Genomic DNA, 24,813 nt, shown 5'->3' on the forward strand with positions numbered 1-24,813 from the left:
TGGGGAGTATGGAATTTATTTTATTGTTCTGAGTCTGGATGCGTGTTCCTTAGACATCACGGTTCCCGGACGGAGGGGACGTGTCCCCTGTCCTGGCCTCGTAATGCCATGGGCCTGTTGGGATTGTTTTCCAGGTTCAAAGTGCACTGAGAAGGCTTCACAGTTTTAATACTTCCTAGATGCTCAACCGAGGCGAAGTGACAAAATGGCCCCCCCACCCCCGCCCGCCAGAAAAATAAAACCCCAAGCCCCCCCCCCGACAGCAGCTGCTACGGCCGTATGAAAAAATAATACAAATTCTTCTTAAAAAATAGATTACACAGAAAGAACCCAGAGGACAGAGGGCCACGGCGGGGGAGGGGGATGGGGGGAGGGAGACACCTGGGGAGAAGCCCCCCCCGGGGGGGGGGTACTGAGATGAACTGCGGGGGCGGGGATGCTGGTGGACACCTGCCTCGTCCGCTCTGCCCAGCGTCCCTCTGGGGCTCCGCCCAGCAGCTCTGACCCGGGGCCCCGACTCCCCTGTCCCCCGCGGACCTTCCCTTCACCCTGAGGCCTGGTACCTGCTTCTCACTAAAGTGGCTTCAAGAAAGACACGAAGAGACCCAAAGCCAAGAGAGGCCTGCGGCTGAGCGACCGGGGGTTTCCATCCTGCAGGGGCAGACCTCTCCGCCTTCGGGGGTTTGAGTAAATATGGATACCTCCGGCTACGAGACACCCCCGGGGGCGACGCACCCCAGCCGCGGGGCCTCTCCCTCACTCCGCGCCCTCCCCTGCCTATCCGGGCGGTGGGAGGCGTCTACCAGTCCAGCCTCAGAGGCGCTGCAGACGGGTGGGGGTGCACAGGACGGCTGGGGGGAGCGCGGAAGGGTGCAGGATGGGGCTGGACTCACGCGGGCCCTCCGGCTCATGCAAGGAGAAGCGAGAGGGGGCGGCCCCACCGCGGCGGAGGTAAGGCAGGGCGAGGTGACTGTGTGTGCGCGCAGCCAGGCCAGCTCCGGGGCCTCGGCCCGCAGGGGAGGAGAAGGCAAGGCAGGGCCCGGCGCCAGGGAGGAGTCTGGGGGCTCCGCACCCCGCCAGGACCCGCAGAGAAGCAGCGGTGCCGGCGGTGGGGATGGGGGCGGCTGGGTGGGCCGGGCTCAGTCGGGGACCTCGGGGTGCGCAGGCAGTCCGCTCTCGCCGCGCCGGTAGGTCTCCCAGAAGCCCTTGTCCAGCTGCTCCAGCTGCGGGCCCAGCGGCAGGTGACCGGCCAGGTGCATGCGGAGGGTCTCCAGCCACTGCTCCAGCTTCCCGAAGGAAGGCCTGAGGGGGCACAGGCGGGGGCAGGGGGTGTTGGGTTCTGCCCCGGAGGGGACGGGGCCCACCCCTAGGGCTGCCCCTCCCTGGGGAGCCCAGGCTACACTGACCTCTTCTCAGGGTCCAGATCGCAGCAGCGCACGGTGATGGGGAAGAAGCTCGGCGGGCAGTTCGGGGGGCAGTAACGGTCCAGGAAGCCTCGCACATTGAGGCCGAAGTCCATGGTGCGGGGCAGGTAGTCGGGGTCTGCGTTCACCCGCCCAATGATCTGTCCAGCGCAAGGCCCAGCAGTTACCCAGGGTAGTGGAGGGCTTGGCCGGGGCAGGGTGGGGGTGGAGGGGGTGCCCCGGTGGCTGGGAGCAGGTGCCAGGCCACCACACTCCCCCAGGGGTACAGCTGCTGTGGGCGGCTCCTGCAGACTTCCAGCCCGGGCCCCGGGAGTGTCGGGGGTGGACCGGAGCCACCAAGCCTGATGCCGACTGTCGCCCGCCCCCCGGACCTACCTCGCACAGGACGATTCCAAAGGAAAACACGTCCACCTTCTCATCGTAGCTGCGGCCTGGGTGGAGAGACCGGCTGTCAGCAGGCGAGGCTGGCTCAGGGACCAGGTGGCCGGGGCCAGGAGGGGACGCTAGCGGTGTCCACAGGACCAGGGCTTAGGCTCTGCCCCCTTACCCCCCCAACCCTACCAGGTCTGCGCAAACCTTTGGGGGATGAGAATGAGAGCCCTGGGCAGGGCTTGACCACTGACCAGCTGTGACTTTAGGCAAGTCATGGACCACATGGTGGCCTCGAAATATATCCATGTCACACCCCCGGGACGGGTGACCCCTGCTCTCTTAGAAATAAGGTCTTTGACCATATGATTGCTAAGGACCTGGAAACGAGAGAATCCTGGGTTATCTGGGTGGGCTCTAAGCACCGTTATGAGGGTCTTAGGAGGAAGAGGAGACAGGAGAGGCGGCGGGGGCCACAAGCCCGAGACAGCCCCCGGCAGCCGGGAGTGGGTTCTCCCCTCAGATCCCTGGAGGGCCCACGGCTCTCCTGAATTTCCGACTTTGGGTTTCCAGAACTATGAGAGAATTCATTTCTGTTGTTTAAGCCGGCCAGCTGGTGGAAGTCTGTTGACGGCAGCCCCGGGGACGGGCACAGGCTCTCTGAGGCTTGGGTTCTTCAGCTGTGACGTGCGGCGTGCGACTGTCTACCGCGCGACATTAACGACCCGTACAGCCGCTCCCCCATGTCCGATTCTCACTAGTTTACAAGCCTCAGCTCCTCAGCGGATGCTCAGAGACCCCCTTAAAAGCAGGGAGCGAGCCCCGTCTTGCAGGCTGCCAGCGGGCCGGGACGTGGGTGGTGCTGCGCTGAGGGGCCCCATCCCCTGGCCATCCCGACCCCGTGTGTGCACCTGCCCGCGTGGGGACTTTATAGCACGCCGTGAGGCCACACATGGGGCACTGGGTGATGGGCCTGACCAAAAAGAAATGGAGCAGGAGAGGGGCCCCACCACCTACTCCCTGGGCCCCGTGGAGATGTCGCCTTGCGTGGGACATGCTCATTTGATTAAGCTCAGGATCTGGGCGTGGACAGAGGACGGTACAACCACGTTCCTTATGAGGGACGCAGGCAAGGAAGGAGACCTGACAACGGACAGAGGTCAGAGAAGGGGCCAGGGTCCTAGCTTTTGTCGGTGAAGGGGCCTTTCGGGCCAAGGGACGGAGGCAGCCTGTACAGGCCAGAAGGGAAAGGGGTTCTCCCCTCGAGCCTCCAGAAGGAACCCGGCCCAGCTGACACCCGAGACCGACGTGGACTTCCCACTCCCGGGACTAGTGGTAACTTGGTCTCCAAGCCACGCGGGGGGCGATCTGTTACAGTGGGACAGGGAACGGGTCGCAGGAGGCGAGGAGGGAGCCGAGGGGAGGAAGCGGAGGCCGGGGACTGGGGGGGGGGGCGCCCACTCACCGTTGATCATCTCGGGCGCCATCCAGTATGGGTTACCCACCACCGTGTATCGCTTCTTGCGGTCTGGCTTCTTGAGGCTTCGCAGGTCCGCGGGCTGGGTCTTCTCTTCCACCATGAGCCGGGCCAGCCCGAAGTCGGCCACCACCACGTTCTTGTTCTAGGGTGATGAGGAAGCAGGGCCACGCTGGGACAGGCTCCCGGCACCACCAGCCCACCCCACGCCCGGTGGGGACCGGTCCGCCGCCGGCTCCGAGGACATGCCCCGGACTCCTGGGGGCCTGGGAGTACTGTGCCCGCCCCGTCAGGGTGCCAGGGCCGCCGGGCTGCATGGGGACGGTGGTGGCTCCCCTTCAAGACCCAGGTGCTCTGCTCTGCCAGGGATAGCTTTGTCTCTTACTCCTCCCTCCAGCAATCTGGGGAGGTTATTTTCACACCGACTTCACACAGGCTATTACTCAGGCCCAGAGAGGTTAAGAAAGCTGCCCGAGGCCATCCAGCCGGTCAGCTCCACTGTTTGAGGTTTGCAGGAAGCCCCTGTACGCCCCGAACCCTGCGGAGTGGAGATGCTGACTGCTGTGTCTACCCCGCAGGATGGAAAATCAGGGGGCGCCTGGATGGCTCAGTTGATGGGCCTCTGCCTTCCGCTCGGGTCATGATCCCAGGGTCCTGGGACTGAGCCCGGCATCGGGCTCCCTGCTCAGTGGGGAGCCTGCTTCCCCCTGACCCCCACCGCCTGCCTCTCTACCTGCTTGTGATCTCTTTCTTTGTCAAATAAATAAAATCTTAAAAAAAAAAAAAAGATGGAAAACCAGGGAAGGGCCCCCCTGAAGGGCTGGGGGGCACCCCAGGGCACCGGTGACAAGTCAGGGCGCTGGGGAGGTCCTCTAACGGACCCTCTGTGCCAGCACCAGGATTGGCCATGGTGCCCGGACACTGAGGAGTGGGCCCAGAGTGGGAGGCCGCGGCCCCGGCCAGGGGGGGCTTAGAACCAGGCTCTTTTTTTTTTTTTTTTAAAGATTCTATTTATTTATTTGACACAGAGAGATCACAAGTAGGCGGAGAGGCAGGCAGAGAGAGAGGGGGAAGCAGGCTCCCCGCTGAGCAGAGAGACGGATGCGGGGCTTGATCCCAGAACCCGGGGACCGTGACCTGAGCCGAAGGCAGAGGCTTTAACCTACTGAGCTACCCAGGCGCCCCAGGACCAGGCTAACTCTTAAGAGAAGGACTCTGTGTCGCCTCTAGGAGTGACACGAATGCGGACAGCTGCCTAGAGGACACTGTACAAGGACAGCAAGCAAGGGAGGGGCTGAGCACAGGCAGGGTCCGCCAGGATCGTTCAAGGGCTCCTTCCAGCCCCATCCCTCTGTGCAGGCCTCCACTTTTGAGGGGCCCCCCAGGGACTAATGATACAGCAGCCGCCCAGACCCTGCAGTGGGAAACAGCGAAGGCTGACCAGCCAAGGGTGACCAGTGGATCCTCAGAGGCCCCAGATGGTGGGCAGAAGTTCTGCTTTGTGCAGAGATGGATTCTGGGGATGGCGGGCGGGGAGCTCACAACTCCTCATCCTCAAGGGATCCTCATCCTCAAGGGATGCCCCCTGCTGCGGGTGTCGGTCACCCTCTCCAGGCCCTGCAGGCCACAGGGGCTCAGCCCTGCAGTGACGCTCATCACCAGCAGGGGCAGTGTGAGTCCCGTGGATACAGCCCCGCCTACCTCGGTGCTCTGCTTTCTGCCACTTTCCAAGTGCAGGTGGCCCCAGAGCCTCCAGGAAATTCCCAGTGGGCTGAGACAACCGCCCCTGCCCCCCAACCGCACGGACTCTACGGCAACCAGCTCATCGCTTCCCCAATGTCATACTGCCGGTGCCTGAAACCCTTCTTGTGCTGAGTTCATTCAGCAAACACCTGCCTGGAGAAACTGCCTCCTCCACACCTGGATCTCAACCTGCCTAGTGGGATGAAGAGTTTCCTTCTCCAAATTTATGTCCACTTAGAACCTCAGATCGACTGTGTTTGGACACGGGACTTCTGCAGATGCTACCAGTTCAGATGAGATTATACTAGATCGGTGGGGAGGGGGTCCCTAAATCCAGGGCCTGCTGTCTTTGTACGAAGAGGACACACCGTGAGAAGTCAGTCTCTGGCAGAGGCTGCAATGATGTGGCTGCCGGCCAAGGAGTGCCAGCAGCCTCCGGAGCCGGGAGAGAAGCACGGGACAGATCCTCCCCCAGAGTCTCCAGGAGGAGCCCACCTTGTCAGCACCTGGTTTTGGGACGTTTTGCTTCCTGAACCCTGCGAGTGCGTTTCAGCCACATCCAGGCTATGGTTCCCCCAGGAAACGAGGGAGCCCCGTCTCTAGCTGGGCATGGTCGGTCACCCCCCGCTATGGGGCCTATGGTCCCTTCCATAGGCCTATGGTCCCTTCCATCCCCTCTCAGACCCTGGGCTCGCAGCCCCTCCGCAACCCCCACTTCCTGACTTCAGTGCGTGCCCCCCACCCCCCAGCCTCTGGGAAGCCGGCCTTGACCACGCCCACCCACACACCCAGGCCTCCCTCCAGATCCGGGGTTGTTGGCGTTGCGTGCAGCAGGCCCAGTCGCTGTGCCGTGGGCTGTGTTGGCGACAGCCGTGCTCACGAGCCGTCACGGGTTACCCATCACTTTTTCCTTTATCCGTTTATCAGAGCCTCCCAACAACCGGGAGCCACGGTCCAAGCAGATGGCCGCGCCGGGTCTGGCGGCGGCCTGGCACTGCTTCCCCGTGAGCCAGAGGAGGCGTGGAGGAGGCAAGCCAGGATCGCCGTCCCTGCAAGGCCTCCCGAGGCCAGGAGTGTGCGGGGTGGCGGCGGGGGGGGGGGTGTCCTCCCTCCCCGGGACCCAGGCTGCTCACCTCTCGGACCAGGCAGTTGTGGGAGTTGAGGTCCCGGTGGATGATATTCATGGAGTGAAGGTAGGCCTGGGGGCAGGGGGCACGGAGGTCAGGGGGCCGCTATGCCCAGGGAGCTCAGCCCAGCCCGGCCCTGGCTCCCCCCACTCAGACGAGGGAGGGGTGCTCCTCCCGTCCCCCCGCTGACGCCCTCTGCTTGCTCTCAGAGCTTTCTGACAGCTTCTGCCTCTGACTTTCCAGTAAAGAGTTAGGTTAGTGGGACAGAGTTTTGGTACAAGTGGGGTCAGCTCACCAGCCCCCCCCCCCGAGCCTACTCACCATCCCTGAAGCGATGTCTTTGGCAAAGCTCACCCTCTGACTCCACGGGTACTGGCTGTCCTGTGGGGGAAGAGAAGGGCCAGGCTGGGCAACGGGGCCACGGCGGCGGACGGTCGGGTGAGAGAGATCAGCCAGGGCAGCGAGCGTCCCGGCGAGTCCCGTGACCGCCCCCCTCCCCACTCTCTGGCACCCACGTCTGTCCGCATCGAAGGGGTGTGTCTGGAAAACTCGAAAACATCATTCTCGGGGCGCCGGGTGGCTCAGTGGATGAAGCCTCTGCCTTCAGCTCAGGTCATGATCTCGGGGTCCTGGGATCGAGCCCCGCATCGGGCTCGCTGCTCAGCGGGGAGCCTGCTTCCCACCACCCTGCCTGCCTCTCTGCCTACTTGTGATGTCTCTCTGTCAAATACATAAATAAAATCTTAAAAAAAAAAAAAAAAAAAACCAAAACAAACAACAACAAAAAAACCCACATCATTCTCCACTATGGGATTTCAAACACAAAGCGGGGAATATTCCTCTATGACTCCTGACCCCTCTCTTTGGAGGAAAAAAAAAAAACACCATCTTCTATCTTCAACACAATCCTGTTCTTTCAGGTTTTTCGAAAATCCGAACCTGCTTTCCTGTAAGGGCAGACAGACGTGCCCAATGAGAATGCCTACGGGGCACCAGCGAACAGGGCTCTGGGCTCAGATCCTCCGGGGAAATGCTTGGTTCTCCCCACTGCCGGGGACCTTGCTTTGAGGGGTGAGGACACTGAAGCATATCAAAGACGGGTGTGCAGTGAGGAAGGCCCAGAGGGTGTAGCTCGGCATTTCCAAACTGAACTTGACCAGAGCACCCTTTCCAGGAAGGTGCACCTGTTAGGGGCCTGGCCTGCAGGGACCCAGCCTGAGGAGGGGGAGGCATCCGGGGAGCAGGACCGCTCGGTCTCGGTGGTGGTGGGGGGGGGGGGACACCAAGGCGGGGCGCCATCCGCGAGCACCGGGGTGCTGCCGGCTCCTCCCTAAATCTGTTTTCAGTTTGGATTTGCAGTTTTTCTTCAAGCCCTTAAAGAAAGTTCCGAATTTCGCAGAACATAGTAAACAGTATAAAAGCCCCCCCATGGGGACCGCACAAAGGTGCCTCTCCTGAGGGGTTCCACCCCCAGCCCAGACAGGTAAGGCTGGGTCCGGCTACCCAGGGCCCGGGTGGGGTCAAGCCGGGGGTCCACAGGATGGCCACCCCAAAACAGCCTGTGTGTCCGCTCGGAGGAGCTGCTGCCCACTCCGGACCTCTGCTTTAGGTGGGAGTGGGCGGTTCCCCGTCTCCCTGTCTGATTCAGAATCACTGAAGGGGCTGGGGGGCCCAGAGAGCAGCCGCCCGCCCAGGGCCCGGGGTGCTGGTGGCGGGGGTGGGGCGGGGAGCGGGCAGGATCTGGACGCTCACCATGCTCTTGATGATGCCCCGGAGAGTGCCGCCCTTGATGTACTCGGTGATGAAGTTGAGCCTCTTGTCCTTATAGAGCACCCCGATGAACTTGAGCACGTTGGGGTGCTCCAGGCATCTCATGACCTTCACCTGGTGGTGGGAGAGATAGGCTAGGCCTGGGGCTCTGCCCCGGTCCCTCTCCCCCGGCTGCCCCTCCAGAGGCCCCCACCGGTCCCGGAGGTGGAAGAGTCCCCACCCGTCTGGTCCCCGTGAGGTCTGCGAGGGCCGCACCCACCCCCCAGCGATGCCCCTGCCCGCCTCATTCTCCAGGGGAGACACTTTCTCTTCTTCCAGCCTGTGGCTTGAGTGTCTCATCCTCCCGGAACCCCGTGCCGCCCCCTCGACAGAGAAGTCTGGGGAAGGGCGGGGCGGGTCCGCTTGCCGACCTCCTTGAGGAATGTCCTCTGGGTCTCTTCGTCGAACCTGATCAGCTCCTTCATCACCATCACCTCGCCCGTCTCCCGGTGTGTCACCTGTGTGGGGACACCGAGGCACAGAGACTCAGCACCGGCAGACAGAGGCTCTGCTCTCTGCTCACCGTGCAGGAGGCCCAGCTGCTCCCCAAAACTGCAGGGGAGACGGACACACCCGGCTTGAAGCTTTTCATGGGCATTTCAGGGGATGTCCCCAACCCCCGAGGGGCGGGACTTATCGACCGCCTCACGGATGAGGCTTCCTGAGAGCCCGAGGTCACCCAGCAGGAGGGAAAGCGGGTGGCTGGGGTTCAGGTCCAGCACCGCCCGACCCAGAGCCCAGCCCTCTTTCCTCGGCTCCGCTGGGAGGTCAACTGGCGGCTCTACCAGGGACTCCCGTCCCCCGGGATGGGGACCAGGCACAGGGCACCTTCTGCAGGATCCTGAACCTTCCAGCCCTGTCATAGTCAGGGGACATCAGAGCCAAGGGTTTCTCCTGGGGGACTGTGGGAAGGGGTAAGCAGTTGAGGCTGGCCTCAGGCTCGGTGCAGGGCCCCGGAAGGACCCTTCTGGATCCCTCCCCCCATCTTCCAACCATGTCCTCCACATACAGTTCTGGGTCTCCCTGAAGTGGGTCCCCCCGTCCTGCTAACCAGCTCAGGGAAGCCCGGCCGGATGAGAGTATGGGCCAGGGAGTCTGGAAGCTGGGTGCCCCTTCCACTGTGCGTTCCTGGAGGCAGGACGGACAGGTCTCACCGGGACCGCCCCCATCCCCGCACAGGTGCACCCCGTACCTTGATGGCCTGGCCAAAGCAGCCCTTGCCCAGCACCTCCCCGTGGATGAGGTCCGACGGCCGGAAGATGCGGTGTGGCCGGCAGACCACGCGCAGGGACTCGGAGCGCCCCAGGTCCTTGCGCTGGGAGGCCGGGGAGCTCAGGGAGCCGGCTCCGGGAGACCTGTCGATGCTGTAGCTCCTCCTGGGAAGGTGCACGCGGGGCTCAGTGTTCCCGGGGCACACAGGCACCAGGCCTCAGCCCTGACCCCTCCTGCCTGCCACGCTCCCATCCACGCCCGTGCACTGCACGCAGTCAGCACCCCCACCCTAGTGCGGGAGAGCGTGGCACGGGGCGGCCCCCCTGGGTGGTCGTACGGTCCTCACCCCATCCTGACCCGGTACCCAGGGCCCTGTCCTAGGCCTGCTATCCTGCAGGTGCCTCTGCAGCACCGTCTGCCCTCGGCCTTCTCTGCCGGGGGACCGGAGGTCAGGGGCTTCATCTCCCAGCATTCGGGCGCCAGGCCCTGGGGTGTGGAGCCAGATAGCCTGGCCGGGTGCTGTAGCCCTGCCGTGTGAGTGGCTCCCCGGCCCAGCGAGGCCTCCAGGCAAACTCAGACAAGCCGGAACCACAGCCCTTCCCCACCACCACTCTCAGAGTACGTGCGATTTCCCCAGGAGGTGCCCCTTCCCCCAAAATCTTTGCCCGGAGTCCTGAGCAGGCCTCACGGTGTGTGCTGTGAGGACCCAGGCTGCCTTTGGGTTTCTTCCTCGTGCTCCCCCTCCCTTTGAGAGTTTGGGGCTCCTGCACCGCCTGCCTGGGCCCCTGCCATGGCCCTGTGAGCCATCTCTGGGCTCGGGCACCTGGTGCGCAGGGAACCAGCGCGTCTCTAGAACACTCCCAAAGACATTCGATGCTCCCACTGTCCTGAGCTACCTGTCTATCCTCCCTGAAGCCAGGGTGCTGGTCCCCCCCGGAGCACTCCGTAACCCCCAGCCGGGGCAGCTGTGCCCCTCTCCCACCTCTCATGACCCTTCTCCTGTCTTAGCCTTCTGCACCCCCGACTGGCCTGCTTTTCTGCAAGGCACACTCGGCCACCAGACTAGGGGAGCCTCGAGAGCAGGGACCAGGCCCCATCCCCCGAGACCTGGTTTCCAGTTACATGGCACAGGGCTGACTTACAGGACAGGCTTCTGCCGCGTAGAGCTGCCCACCTCCCCACTGGGAGTGGGAGTTGGGGAGCTCAGGGGGCTGGGCTCAGGCCCTGGCCCATGGCCCAGTGTGTCGTGGGGGTCGTGCTCGAGGGTGAGCTGCAGCAGGCGGCTGGTTTCCTGGATCAGCAGGTCAATCTGGGGAGAGCGGGTGGGCAGATGGGTTGAGTCCGAGGCGGGGGAGGAGCCCCGACCCTGCTCCCGGGACCCGGGACCCGGGACCCGCACCTCATCCAGGGGCACATTCCGGATGGGCGTGCCATTGATTTCCAGGATCCGGTCTCCGACGTGGATGGAATTCTTTACGTCCGGGCTCATGCAGCCTGGGTCCACCCTGGGGGTAGAGAGAGGAGTGGTCAGACCCCTGCCTGCCTGTCCCCCGGAGCCCTGATGGGAAACCAAGGCGGAGGGGATCAGACCGGGGTGAGGAGGAAGCGACTTTCTCTGTGGCATGCCTGACCGATGGCAGCGGTCTAGATCGGCAGTTCTGGTTTGGGGGAAAGAATTCTGTCACCGACGCCGGTTGTCGGCTGTGGCTGTGAAAGCGGAGAGAAGTGGGATTTGCTGCTCTAGTCCTGGAGGCTCAGACGGATCCTTCCAACTGTCTGGTGCGTTTCAGGCAGACGAGTGCCCCAGGAGGAGTCCCCTGCGGGTCTGGAACCATCGGCTTCCTGAGTCCCAAACCGGCCCCTCGAGATGAAGCAGAGGCTTCTCCTCCCGCAGACTCAGAGGGAGGGGCCGGGAGCCCACCCTGAGCCACAGCCGCGGGCTGGAGGCAGGACAGCACCCACGCTTGGACCTGGGGAACGGCCAGTTTGCCACATTTATCTGCTTCTCTGAACCCCTCGGCTACCTTGTCTCCACGCAAGCTTTTTTAAGGGACGTTCACGGTCTCTGCGCCGAGATGGGGAAGGGGCCGGCAGTGGGACGGAAAGGAGACCGGGGACTTGAGGGACAAAGGTTCCTAAGGGGGTGGCTGGGTGGAGCACTTGGTTAAGCGTCCGACTCGGTTTCCGCGCAGGTCACGGATCATCTCAGGGTTGTGAGATCGAGTCCTGCGTCGGCTCCGTGCTGAGCGTGGAGCCTGCTTGGGATTCTCTCCCTGCCTCGGCCCCCGCCCCCTCCTTGTGCACATGTATGTGCTCGCTCTCTCAAAAAGAAAAAGGTTCGTTCAAGTTCTCCATCATCAAGGGTATAGTCTCACACGGGGGAGAAGCTCTCCCTTACCCTGGAAAGCCAAGTCATTCGTGGGAGAGGAAGAAGAAACTTGGGGACCACCGCGGTGTAGCCATCGCCGGAGTAAGCGAGACAGCCAAGAATCCTGCACGGGTGCCCAGACCATCTGGGGAAAGGCTGCTGGGGGCAGGAGGTTTACAGACTCAAATCTCACAAATGACTTATTGATGATGTTTCAAAGGGAAAAAAAATATCCTGGATAGCAGAGGACTGTACTTCTGACCGAGGAATCAACGGCGGGCTTTACTGACTTCGTGGGTCAGGTCGGCGGCCGCAGGAAGGACACGGCATCACGACGCGGCATCAGGTCAAAACCCATAACCTGAGTCTGACGAAGTGGTCAGAGCACCAAGTCAGCCAGACCTGGATGGAGGGAGTTCTGCTTAACCGCTGGCCCGTCCTCTTTGTAAATGTCCAGCTCACGGAGGACGACGAAAAGCTGAGGACTGTCACAGATTCAGAGATGGAAAGGGACACGCGGGTTCAGCGCCATGTATGGTCTTGGGCTGGAGGCTGGGTGGAGGGAAGTGGCCCTAAGGGTGTTGAGAAAACCAGTAAAACATGAACGTGGGCTGGCCAGTGGATCCAAGTATCACGTCGGTGCTCAATTTCTTTAGCGTCGTAACTGTGCGATGAGACACGATTGGTAATTAGGCAGGAGAGCGCCCTTGTTTGTAGAACCATGTCAGGTGTCTGGTGGGGGCAGAAGGGCCAGTAGAGCTTGGAACGGAATCTCGAGCCACTTAGTAAATTTTCTAACAGTAACGCGTACGTATGTGTATGTGTAAATATAAATCAGTCCAATGTACACATACGCATATGTAGAAAGAAACGCATACCCTAAATGTGCCCCCCTGCCAAAAAGTTCCATTAGTGAACATCCCGTAAATTTGAAAATTTCCAGATAAAAACTCGGAAGGGAGTCTATTTCGTCGATACAGTCTTCTTGTGGATGCGGTCTTCGAAGTGTATCCCCCAGCCTCCCTGCCTCCCCCTGATCTCCTGCTGGGGCACAGATGCAGAACTCTCCTTCCGATGCTGCCGGACAAAAAGCGAAGTGGTCCACGGGGGCGGGCTTAAAACAAACACGTAAATCCGCTCAGCAGCCTCTGGGCAGGCAGGGCGGCTCCTCCGAGGGGCGTGGTGGTCTGGGCCGAAACTGCCGGGAAAGCAGCTGCCTGCCGGCTGGGCTGGCGGAGGCTCCGCCGGCGAGGGAGGCAGGAGGAGTGCCGTTCCTTGGCTTTCTGTTCCTAAAATCCTGCCTGGCTTCCAGAGACCAGCTGGTCTGGGGGTTCCCCCAGCTCTCTCACCAGTCTGTCTGCCCGCTGCTGTAGACGAGGCAGCTGCTGGCCTGGCTGGCGTTCATGGGGCGCGAGGCGGGGGGGGGGGGGACAGGCAGAGGCAAGGTTAAGACCGTTTGCATCCTGCACCCAGCACCTCCCCCCTCCTGACCCATGCCTCGCGGTGGTGCCACAGAAGCTGGCACTTGGCTCCCAGGCCCACTAGTGACTTCTCAAGGAGTCCATCAACGCCCAGGAGACATCTTAGAAGGCTCCAAGGTGTCCAACTGCCTCTCTGTACAAAGCCCAGAGAGGGCAGGGGGCTGCTTGGCGTCACACAGCAGGCTGGCCAACTCTGCTGGCTCCTTTATCTGCCTTCTTGCGTTTCACACCTTTTCCACATCCTTTAGAACCCTGGTTAGGGACCACCTGCCCATCGCTGATCTTGGTTCCCTGAATCCTGTCGGCCCGAATACGTTTCTTCTCCCCCCTTCTTGAAGACTACTTTCACCGAGGACAGAATCTTGGGCTGATGGTCATTCTTGGCTCAGGGCACCGAACACATCCTTCTGCTTCTTTCCAGCTTCCCCACTCTCTGTGGAGAAATCAGTGGCCCCTCTTCGAAGATGTCTATTTTTTATGTTTTTTGAGAGAGAGTGCTTGTGAGCAGGGCGAGAGGGAGGGAGAGACTCAGGAAACCTCCGCATCCAACACGGAGCCCGCTGTGCGGCTCCATCTCATGACCCTGAAATCATGACCTGAGTGGAAATCCAGACTCAGACGCTCAACCGACTGAGCCACCCAGGCTCTGTGGCCACTTTTAAGGACTTCTCTTTCACCTCAGGCGCAGTAGTTCCACGGGATGGCGTGACCCACGGCTGGATTTCTTTTTGTTCTGCTTGGGATTTACTGGGCTGGAGGTTCGTGGATTGGTATAGTTCTAGGATGTTCTCAGCCACTGTATCTTCAAACACCACCTCCTTCCTACCGTCTCGTGCTTCTCCTGGAACCCCAAATGGCTTCCCTATGTCCTAACCTCTGTCCTCCACGGGTCCTAACCTCTCTTTCGCAGCTTTCATCCTGTTGGTCTCTGCCTCTCCCTTCAGTAGCTTAAAGCCCTACCCCATCGTTAAAAACCTTGCATTGAGGTTTCCATTATTTCGTTCCTAGGGGTTCTGTTTGATTCTTTTCCATTTACTTGGAATTTATTCGCTCTTTGCTCATTTCTTCCAAATCTCTCTTACTGATTACAGCACACGGAACGTACTGATGTTGTATTGTGTCCAATCGTCCCGGTCCCTGGAGGTTCTGTAGGTCTGGTTCTCCTTCCTGTGTTTCGGCTGGCTGTTCCTCACAGGCCCCGCCTCCGTATGCGTTCAGTGATTCTTCGCGGAACTGCTCATCTTCCTTGGGACACTTAGCTCAGGAAACTCAGTGAAAGGACCTGCATCTGATTCTTTCAGGGACTGGAAACACTGCTAGCGGGGAAGCACTTGAAACTTGTACCCTGGCGACTTGGGAGTTTCTGAGCCATCCAGGCCTCCGAATTTGGTTTGCAAACCCAAGTTCATGAATTCTGGGAGGAGATTTCCCCCTCCCCTTCCATTCAGGCTCCAATCAGTTTATCTTTCGGTTCTGGGAGTGGGGGACTGATGGAAGGTGTGGTCTGTCTCTCATTCATCCATACCCGGAGAGCCCTCTGGGATCTCAGCTTAATGGAGGAGGAGTTGTCTAATGGGACTGGCTTTCTGGAGCCGGTCAGGGCTTCCAGAGGCCCAGCCATGAAAGGACTTAAAAACTGAAGCTTCAGTTGCCTCAATTTCAATTGGGCCTCAGGGCATGGCCGTCTTCGGGGGTTCTGCTGTCTGTCCCGGACTCCCTGTATCCATTATCCTTGACTTGGTTACTCCCCTTTCTTGTTGGGTGACACACGGACTAAAGAAGTTTTAAAATATTTTATCTAACGCTGGTCGTGGTTTTTAAAGGAATGAGTGGACCAAGGATGTGGCATACCAGGTTGTCAGAGCTGGGTTCTGTGTGGCCCAAATGCTTCCCAGCCCTGGAGCCCGCCCGCCCCCCTCCACCCAGAGCACCCACGGGCAAAGCCGGACTCACCCCTGGACCCGGACGGTGTGGGAGTGCTCCGTGCTGCAGCCCGGCGGGCCGTGGGGGGGGTCGATGGAGACGGACAGGCCACGTCTGCCATGAGCCGAGGCCGGGATGGACACGAGGGTAACCGTGTGGGGCAGGCGGGAGCCGGGGGAGTCGGGCAGGATCTGCTCGATGACGGGGGTCACCACGGTCTGGTAGTAGCAGTGCCCACTGCGAGGGCCACGGATGGCAGGGACCCAAGGAGGGGGAAGAAAAGGGTGTGAGGCCGCTACCAGCATCACCGCTGGCGCCCCAGGCTCTACCCGCGCCCCAGGCTCTTCTCTCCTGCCCACCTCCGGCTCCCCAGGGCAGGAGGGGCCGGAGGGTCGTAACTGCCCCATAGGCCCGGAGCAGGAACTGAGCATGTCCAGCCCAGTCCCTGCCCCCTCGGTCATTCTGGGCTCGTCTACCACTGTCATGCTTGTGAGCCGGCCAGGAAAAGGCCAGGGGATGAATCCAGTTCAGGAGGAAGTCATTAAAAGCCCATTTGGGACTGAGCCATGCTGCCCGGGGAATCCAGCTTGATCAGCACCATCGAATAAAGAATTGGTCTGGTCTCTGTCCTGGTTCCTGGGAAAGAGGCTCTGAATCTTTGGAATGTAAGTGTCCCTCAGCCCATACCTGAGCTTGTGTTAACAGATGACTCAGGGTGGGGGGCAGTCACCAGGAAAAAACCAACCACGTGACTAGATGGTGGGCCTGGGACCCAGCCCGACCTTGGAGGCGGCAGCAAGGGTGGGCAGTGGAAGAGTAAAGCTCGATCACGTGCCCAATGACTCAACCAATGGTGCCTCCATAATGAGACCCCAATAAAAACTCTGGTGATGTCAAGGCATGTGGGGGCGTCACACGTCCTGATTCCGAGGTGCAGGGGACGCATGGAAACTCCACATTTGGGGACCCCTCCAACTCTGCTCTTTGTGTCGCTTCTGCTGGCTGGTCCTCATACAGGAGGATCTGCAGCCTTGATCAAAACCCTTGAACTCGGGGTCATTGTGGGCTGGGCCGAGCTTGTGGGGTGCGTACCAGAACTGCACCCCCGTGATGTGGAAGAGCGGGTTTCTGGGGGGGGGGGCGCGACCTCCCTGTGACTCCCGCGTCCTCTCGGTGACTTCCGAACTTGTCCTCACACCTGCCCCACGCGGGGAGGAAAAGGATGCTGGCGCAGGAGGCTCAGAACGAGCACCCCGGGCTTGGAGGGGGCCTGGGCACTCACCAGTACAGCTTGGAGTGCTCCACGAGTGTGTAGGTGTCCCCGTCACCGATGAAGGTCCCGCACGTGAGGCAGATGAAGCACTCGGGGTGGTATTTCAGCTCCCCGGCCACCTGGCAGGGGGGTGGCGGAGACAACCCAGCTCAGCAGCCCCTTTCGCCCCTCCGGCTCCTCCCCTTGGAAGGACAGCCCTGAGCCAACTTTGGGGGCCCGACTGGCTGGCTCTCGGATGCTGGTTCCAGAGACACACAGATAGACCAAGGGGCTCAGAGGGCCGGGGGGGGGGGGTGGGCAGAGTCCGAACCAGCGAAAAGGCGAACCAGAGAGGGCGCTTACCATGACCAGTCCCTTGGTGATGTGCTCTGAGCACCCATGGCAGGACTCTCCATAGCGGGCCCAGTAGTCTCTCTTGCAGAAGAGCTGCCCATCCTTCTCATAGTACTGGTGTGAAAGGGGGGCACTGCACTCACAACACCTGGGGGGAAGAGGCACAGGGACTCAGTCTGGCCCCTTTCCCCAACAGCAGGTGCCCCTGTAAGAATGAGAAAAAGGGCCACCTTCCTTGGGCAGAAACAGCGTGTGCTGGGGCCCAGGGCTCAGCAGGTGGAGTCTGGGATGGCTTCAGCCAGAAGCCTCTGTGCAGTGCACAGCCTGCACAACCACCCATGGCCATTCTGCCTCCAGAGCACCAGATCACCTGGCCAACCTGCCAGCCCCAGGGTGAGAAGTGCTCTTCACTTCTGAGCTCCTGTCCCTCGTCATGCAAAGGAGATGGCCCAGGGAAGGCAAACGACTTGCTCTTGTGCTCACCAGTCCGGTGGAGGGGGAAATGGAACCTGGGCACCCGGGACTCGGGTAGGGCTGATGCGGATGGCCGTGACCTGGGGGGAGCTGTGGAGAACTACCAAAAGCCCGCACCTGCCCACTGTCTGGGCTCAATGTACTTAATCCACACTGGCCACCATGAGGCAGATGAATTCTGGAGGCTCAAGATGGCTGAAGGTCATGGGATGGGTGCCACAACCCCAAGCAAAGCTCCTCCCTGTTCCACTATGATATAAGGCAAGAATGTAGCTTGGCAGACCCCAGCCAGCATCACTGAAGACAGAGGAGCTCCCTGATTCCTAGATCTTATCCAGCACTTGGGTGCTGAGGTCCCAAGAAGGGGGCACAGCCTGGGCCAGCTCAACCCTGCTCAACCAGGACTCCAGCGCCGGCCCCCGCCCTCAGAGGAGCAGTCACACCGTAGGTATGACACCCAGATGTGCAGTCATCAAGGCTGGGACCTCCTGCTTTGCCAGGAGGGGATACAGGACAGGCCCAGCTGGGGCTCCTTAAAGGACCTGGGGAGAAATGAGAAAGCTTTCTGCTTCCTTCCCTGTGTTATCCCACAGGCCAGGAACTGGACCTACATGCCTGGCTTCCTTCCACCCAAGTGAACTGGATGGGGACCAGGGGCTCAGCTAAGTCAGGACAAGCAACTGCAGAAATACATGATGTCCCAAGAGCCAGGAGCCATGCTGGGTTTTGGAGAGCCTGACGGAGGGTCCTGGCTGCTCAGGTACGTCTGGGTCAGAGTCTGCAGTGAGTAGACAATCTGTCAGGCTCCTCCACTGCCCTCTAAGCATGCTGGGTCATGTGCCAAGGTCATGCAGGGACAGGGGACCAGGCTCAGAGCTCAGTCCCAGTAAGGGAACAATCCAGGAGAGAGGAGGGGAGGAAAGACGGGGACCTGAGTGAGACCGCCCGGTCCCCGGCGGGGCAAAGAACCGTCAGTCTCTGTGGCCAGCCCCCTGATGGCGTGACCTCACTCACTGATGCTCTTTAGCAATGGCAGATGAAGAGGGGGGAGAGGGCGGCAACCCAGAGTAATGGTGGGACACTGTCCCTTTAAGAGGATCCAGCCAGTTCCCCATTGTCTGGGAGCCTGAGGGGAGGGGCTGGGGGACCACAGCCCCGGGGCTGAGGGTCGAGGAGGAGAAGGCACAAAGCGCCTGGGTGCAGAAGCACCCGGGTGGGGGTGCACCCAGGAAGGGGGGGCATCCAATGAGCTCCCCTAGGAAAGGTGGGAGTGGGGGAGGGAAGGCCTCCGGAGACCGCCCTGGGACGAGAGAGGAGGCAGCGGAAGCAGCGCTGGCCGGGAGCCATGACGTCATCCCCAGCCCTTCCTGCCCCCGCACACCCGGCCCCGGGGCCCCGGCGCCCTTAGGGGGCGCATCTCACCGCGGGGTGGGCGAAGGGGCACGGAAGGCTCGGGGCCTGGAAGGAGGCCGTCCAGGAGGAGGGGGATCCCCAGTGCACGCCCTCAGGGGCCCCCAGCCTGGCGAGAAGGTGCGCAGCCGAGAAGCCGGCTCCGCGAAGAGGCAGGCGCGCGCCCCGCACCGTGACCTTGGCGAGGCTCCCCCACCGCCCGCGCGCCCTGTGCCATCCGCGAAGTGATTCACTTTGCCCTTCCACCGGCTAGACACTCGGCGCGTCACAGCAATGTCACCACATTAGTCTCCCCCTCACTGCGGGCTGCCGGGCTGCAGGAAGCAGGGCCCCGCCTGCCTCTGGTGGGTGGCCTGGTGGGGGCTCCCGGCAGCTGCCTTCCTCTGGGGGAGGAGAATGTTCCTCTCCAGCCGGCCAGCTCCTACACACCCGCACTAACATTCCTCACTGTAGTCGCCCCGGAAGATGGGGCGCTGACTCCCCCAAGGACTGGGAGCCCATTTGGCTCCCTGGTCACCACTTCCTTGAAGTCCACTCAGTCAGTCACCTGGCTGGAGTGCCCCCCATGCAGCCTCCATCACCAGCCCTGGCCGGCACCCCCACTCTCTGCCATCACCCCAAGGGCTCTCTGAGGTCCCATGCCAGAAGTCCACAAATGCTGGACCCAGAGAGAACAGAAGTGGTTCCTGCAGAACACTGAACCTGGAGAGGGTCCGCCCCGAGCATCCCAGACTGCCCCTGCGGAGGGGGTCTCCACCTCAGACAGGGGAGCAGCTTGGGGCCGGCACTCAGGGCCTCAGTGGACCTCTGCATGTGGAAGGCACAGAGGAGCCCCTGGCCCTGTCCATCTCTTCACCTCTCAGACTAGTATCTGGCCACCAGCCAGAGCAGGGAATGGGGGGGCTCTTAAGGGCACCCCACCCCTGCTGCTGCCTCCAGCAGGGATGTCAGGGGGGAGCACCAGGCACTGCGGGCCGCAGAGAAGGCCCTGGGCCGGACAGAGGAACTGCTGGAGGGCAGGCAGGCACAGGTCCATTCCTCCCAGGGATGCCCTCCAGCCAGGGCCACATCCCCGGACACCAGGGGTGAAGAAAAAAACAGTCCGAGGACCAGCCTCACGGGGAGACCGGACCAAAGGGCCAGAGGAAGGCTCAACAGCTGCCAGCCTGCCTCCCCCAACAGGCGGCCAACAGTGACCAAGGAGTTTCAGTTCTCCTGCCCCCGGAGCTGCCCGCTCCCAGGTAGGTCTGCCCCACAGGGCGGCCTCTGGCCCCAGGGGGCCCTCAGACCAGGCACCCAGCCTGAGGTGTGGGCTGGGTTGGGCAGGGGGATTTGCACTTACTTGGCTCCTCTGAGGAAGCGGCTTCTTCTCAGGGCCAGCATCCCTTGCCACAGGGGTGCAGCGTGGGGGGGTGGGCCCAGCCAGCTGCTTCCCCATCCTACTCTAGGCCCTCAGGATTGGAGGCCGCAGAGGGTCAGAGGGTGGGGCCAGAGCGGCCACATGGTGGGGGAGGAGGCTGCAGGGCTGCTGCTGAGGAGGCTGAGGAGGACTTGGTCCAGGCCCACAACAGGAAGCCGTTGGGGGGCCTTCTGCTGGTGCAGGCAGGGAGGCGGGGCCCCCCACTCCGCCCTCAGCCCTGTGCACCTCGGAGACTGCCCTTCAGGCCCCTTAGCCTCTGGCTGGACCAAGGGATGCTTGGGACTCCCTGGGGACAGGGACAAGCCCCAAAGCAGCTGCTTCTTCCGGTGTTGCTCCCAAGGGGACAGAGGTCGACTTCCACGAATGGTCTGTCCTCCCTGCCTGAAAGGTTCCCCGGAGAGGGGGAGACCGCACCCTGGCCCGGGCTCTGAACTGCGTGCCTGCTGCGTGCTCACCCCTACTCGCCGGGGGCGCAGCCCACCCAGCCTCCGAGATGTCACCGGAGCTACGGCGGGGCCCCAGGGCCGGAGGGCTGCTGGCTTCTGGGACGGACTCTTTCCGGCCAGCAGCTGGACCTGAGCAACGCTTGGACCACTCCGTCTGGCCGTGACCTCCTGGGAGGTGGGGCCCACAGGAAGTGGGACAGCTAGAACGGAGAAAGGAGTGGGCCCTGTGGTGACAGTGACCCCCTGTGCTAATGCCAGAGGCAGGCGATGGGCCTGTGCAACTCTCCCACGGCAAGGAACTCGGGGCCCGGGAGCTGGTGGCAGCCCCGCGTCATGGTCCCGAGAGGCTCCTAGGGACAAAGCAAGAAGAGTCCAGAGCCCAGCTGCCGGGTGGCCTTGGGACTTGGGCACGCGGTGACTCCTCTCGGACAGAGCTTCCTAACTGTCACGGCGGTGGGGACACCACTGGCCTGGCTCAGGTCTGGGGGCCGTTGGGAGAAGCGCAGACCACTGGGCCAGGAGCACGTGTGGAGGCGAGAATGCTGATGCCGTGGTTCCCAGGGAGCTGAAGGAGCGCCACGCTCCCCAGCGCCCAGGGCAAAAGCCCAGGCGGCTTCAGATGCTCCCCTGCTATTCCCAGTCCCCATTCCTGAGCCCCTCCCCTCTTCACCTCTGCAGTGACTTGGGGCGAGGCCGACACAGGCTCTACCCTGTGGTCGTGTGTAAATGCACAAGTCATGGTACCTCACAGGGGGATGGTGAGGGCTTCAAGCCATCCAGCTGGCCCTCGAACGATGCCAGAGTTAGGGGCACCAATGCCCGCACAGCCACAAACCCATGAGTAACTTTCAACTCCCCCAAACTTCACTGCTCTCGGCCTGCTGGTGCCCGGAAGCCTGCCCCGTAACATCAACAGTCAATGAACACGGGTTTCCTGTGTTATACGGAGCACCTACCGTATTCTTACAGCAAAGCAAGCTGGAGAAAACGTTACTAAGAAAATCACGGAGAGAAGACACCTCCGGTATCAAACGGCAGAGAAATCTGCGTGGAAGCAGACCGGCGCAGTTCAAACCTGGGGTGTTCGGGGTCAAGGGTAAAGTCAAAAACACCCGATAAACAGTGGCTAATGTGGTCGCTCGCGGGAACTGTCCCCTCTCTTCATTTGTCGTCGCTGTCCTAGGTCAGGCCTTATGAGCTGAGATCCCTGAAATACTGTGAAGTCCCTTCCCTGCCAAGTCACCGCCATCTGCCCACTGGGATGGCATTTTTCACTAGCACTTCCGCCCACGTCCCTCCCCTGCTTTCTGCAAACCCTCGGCTGACGCCCTCGTGCCCTTGGAAGGGCCTTATCTTGGCCTTGAGGTCCTGCCACAGGCTGATCCCAACCTTCCTCCCCCGCTCGCTCTTTTCCAAACCAGATGAGCTCTTCCCATTTCTGTCTCTGTGCGTGTGGCTTTCTCCAGCTATCCAGAGCCCTCTTTGTCCCCAAAGGCCCCTTTGTGAACCCCTGATCGGGAGCCCTGGGCCCTGTGCCTGCCTCCCCTCTGGCCTCATCAGCCAGAATCATCGCTGGCTGTGTGACTGGTCGAGAGAATTAACGTCTGTGTCCCCAGTAACGGAGACAACACAGTATCTGATTAGACAAAGTCCTTAGAAGGATGCCAGGCCCTTGCTAAGTTGCAGAAAATGTTGGACGTTGTTCTTAAAGAAAAAACAAATAGACCAAACTTGTCCGAGGTTCCTGCCCGCGGAAATAAACCCCTGAAGCGGGCGGTGGATGCCTTCCCACCCCAACCCTGCTCTTCACCGACTGGCCCTGTCCTGTCACCCTCCAACCCCTGCCGGGAGCCGTAACGCCTGGAACTGTTTCCTGCCATACTTCCCCGCGCAGCATGTCTCATGTCTCGAGACCCCGGTTCCGGCCCTAGGGCTAACCCTAAGGCTATCCCCTGCACCTGCCTCTCAGGATGGTCCTGCTGGGGGGCTGGGCTACGTTTGGGTCCCCAGTGCTTGGCCACAGCCCTGACCTTGTTCTCTGACGCTTGGAGCTGCTTCCTGGAGGAAGGGGCTGGTCTTATTGGGCTGTGCCTGTTCACAACCAGCCTGGGTTGTATCCTCCCTCCTCTGGAGTGTGAACACCCCATAGGCAGGGGCACACGGCCTTCCATGGCCTCCCCCTGCCTAGGTGCCAGAAGGCCTCAGTAATACGGGGGGATATGCAGGCCTCCCTTCTCCTCTCCTAAGAGATCTAGGATGACAAAACAGAAAGGCCCCTGGGGACCCCATGCCTCATTTTACAGGTGGGGAAACTGAGGCCACAGACTTGCTAAAAGTCACAGGTGGAAACGGTGCCAGAGGGACTAGCCAGGTCTCCCGGACCGCTGAGCCAGCCTCTGGTTGCTGGCAGGCCTTGCTCGGGGCACCCCCACCCCCATCAGCCTGGCTTACCTGAAGCAGTCTGCGTGCCAGTCAGCACTCAGGGCCTGGAGGTACTGGCCGTCATAGATCCTTTGGCCGCAGCTCGCACACACGGGCAGCTCACTTCCTGCAAGGACACAGGCAGTCAGCAGCCCCTCTTGGGAGGCGTGGTCTGGTGCAGGTCCGGCCTGCCCGGCCCACCCCACGGGGACCCGGCACCTTCTCCTGCACGTACACAGAGCACCCAGATGCTGTGCCTAGCAGAAGGAGAAAGGACGCGGGTCTGAGAGTCTCACTGAGACCTTGGCTAACTTGCTAGGCCTCTGCGGGCCTCAGTTTCCCTATTTGTCAACTGAAGAGGAGGACAGGATGTCCACTCTCCAGCAACAGCGTTCTCCTGCCGCGACTCCTGTTTAGCAAGGTCAAAGCGGAGAAAGCAAGAGGCAGCATTTAGAGATAAGGCAGCAGGCGACACTCCTGTCATGGCCTCTTTCCTCCCCTGGCTGTCCAGAAAGAGGAAGCTTCAAAAGGGCAGGGACTGGACAGGGCTGGGACGGTGTATCCAGAGCTGAAGCCCCTATAAGAGGAGAAAGGCAGGAAGCCCAGAGGTGCTGGCCTCATCTGAGTTTCAGCTGTGCCTTGGCCTCTGAGGGCCTGGGGCTTTAGAGCTGGGCACTCGCAGACACCTGCTTTGGGGACGCCTGGTGCCTCTTCAAGCCGGCCATTAGGTGTGCTTAGTCATTCTAGGGCCTGGTATCCTTGGAGCTGGGTGGGTCCTGGAGGACCCCCCCCCCCAAACCTACTCGTCCCCATTGTACAGATGGGGAGACCGAGTCCTGGAGGGGGCAGGCCTGTCATACAGCCAGGCTCCCAGGCCACAGCCTGGCCCTCCGTGAGGATGCAGGGACCAAAAGGTAGGGAGGGGTGACAGTGAGAAGGGCTCTTGCTCCAAGCAGGCCTTCAAGGGCCTGGGGACGGCTGGCAGGAGCCCTAGGGAAGGGCAGGGCTGGAGGAGTTGGCATCAATGGGACCTGGATTGGACCAGTGAGCCTCTGTGATGGCTGCTGGGGAAACCCCTAGGGGACACCAGGGAGGGAGTCTCAGAGGTCTTCATTCCCTAACTGTCGGGCAAGCCAATCCTTGGGCCCCAGGAAGGGGAAAGGGGCTGAAGAGGAGACTAGGATGAGACTCATCTTCCCAGCCACGACGGATGGCAGGCACTGGGTTTGGTGCAGGGAGAGGGGGTGGAGGCCCCGGGATACCGCCGCCCACGGCTCCCTGGAGGAGGCTTCTCAACCCGGCCCCAACCACCAGTACCGGGGGCCAAGTACCCAGCCCCCAATCGTAAAGACGGGGAAACTGAGGCTTGGCACGTAGCCCCCACCCCCATCTCAAGGTCAAGGAGCTGGGCGGGCGGCACAGACCCAGGGCTGCGGCTTTCCCAGCCCCTTTCTTCCCCGCTGGCTTAGAGACAGGATAAGGGGGTGGCCCCAGTGCGAGTACCCGGGTGGGCAGAGCACGCGGAGGGAGGCCGGGGCCGGCCCGGCAGCGCCTGGGACTCCTCCCGGGTGGTCGTCGGTCGGGGGAGGGGGAGGCGGGGATGAAAGGGAGGAGGGGCCCAGCCCGGGCCGAGCGGGGGGAAACGGGGTGGGAGCGAGTCAGGGAGGGGCCGGAGGGCTCGGGAAGGGCGAACTCAGCCCAGAGAAGGCAGGGGCGCGGCCTCGCGGCAGACCCGGCCTCCGCGGCCGCAGGACCCGGCCCCCTCCCGGCCGCCCGCTCCCCCCACCCCCCGGGCCCCGGCTGCCCCGGCGCGACGCCCCCGCCCGCTCGGCCCCGATGGGCGCCCCTCCCGGCCCGCGCCCCGCGCCCCGCGCACCTTCCTCTCCCATACGTTCTTCCCTCCAGGTGCAACAAAGTAGCGTCAACCTCATGCACTCGGCGGGGGGCGGGGCCCGGCGGGCTGGGGCTGGGGGCGGCCCGGGCCCCGCGAGCTCGCCCGCAGCCGCAGCCGCCGCCGCCGCCGCCGCCGCCGGCCCGGGAGGCGGAGGCGGAGAGCGCGGGCCGGGCCGGGGTGGGCTCGGGGCTCCCGGCGCCGCCGCCGCC

At 62.0% G+C, this 24,813-nt stretch overlaps 1 protein-coding gene across 2 annotated transcripts; it reads right to left on the reverse strand.

The window, feature by feature from the left end:
* On the reverse strand, positions 1 to 24,740 carry LIMK1 (LIM domain kinase 1). Of its 2 annotated transcripts, XM_045074953.1 has the most exons (16): positions 24,587 to 24,740; positions 22,741 to 22,837; positions 16,549 to 16,687; positions 16,216 to 16,325; positions 14,964 to 15,170; positions 10,561 to 10,666; positions 10,304 to 10,470; positions 9,142 to 9,325; positions 8,321 to 8,407; positions 7,893 to 8,024; positions 6,462 to 6,521; positions 6,147 to 6,212; positions 3,259 to 3,415; positions 1,800 to 1,855; positions 1,407 to 1,564; positions 1 to 1,302 (listed from the first exon to the last, which is right to left on the reverse strand). In XM_045074953.1, the coding sequence occupies exons 1-16, from the start codon at positions 24,639 to 24,641 to the stop codon at positions 1,140 to 1,142; spliced, it is 1,944 nt and encodes a 647-aa protein (XP_044930888.1). In that variant the 5' UTR covers positions 24,642 to 24,740; the 3' UTR covers positions 1 to 1,139. The 2 variants fall into 2 exon arrangements, with proteins under 2 accessions (XP_044930888.1, XP_044930889.1); XM_045074954.1 differs by lacking the exons at positions 22,741 to 22,837; positions 24,587 to 24,740 and adding an exon at positions 19,766 to 19,875.
* Positions 24,741 to 24,813: the final 73 nt, after the last annotated feature.

This window comes from Mustela putorius, unplaced genomic scaffold, assembly GCF_011764305.1.
Source record: "Mustela putorius furo isolate JIRA1106 unplaced genomic scaffold, ASM1176430v1.1 tig00000139_pilon_pilon_pilon, whole genome shotgun sequence".
Lineage (NCBI taxonomy): Eukaryota > Metazoa > Chordata > Mammalia > Carnivora > Mustelidae > Mustela > Mustela putorius.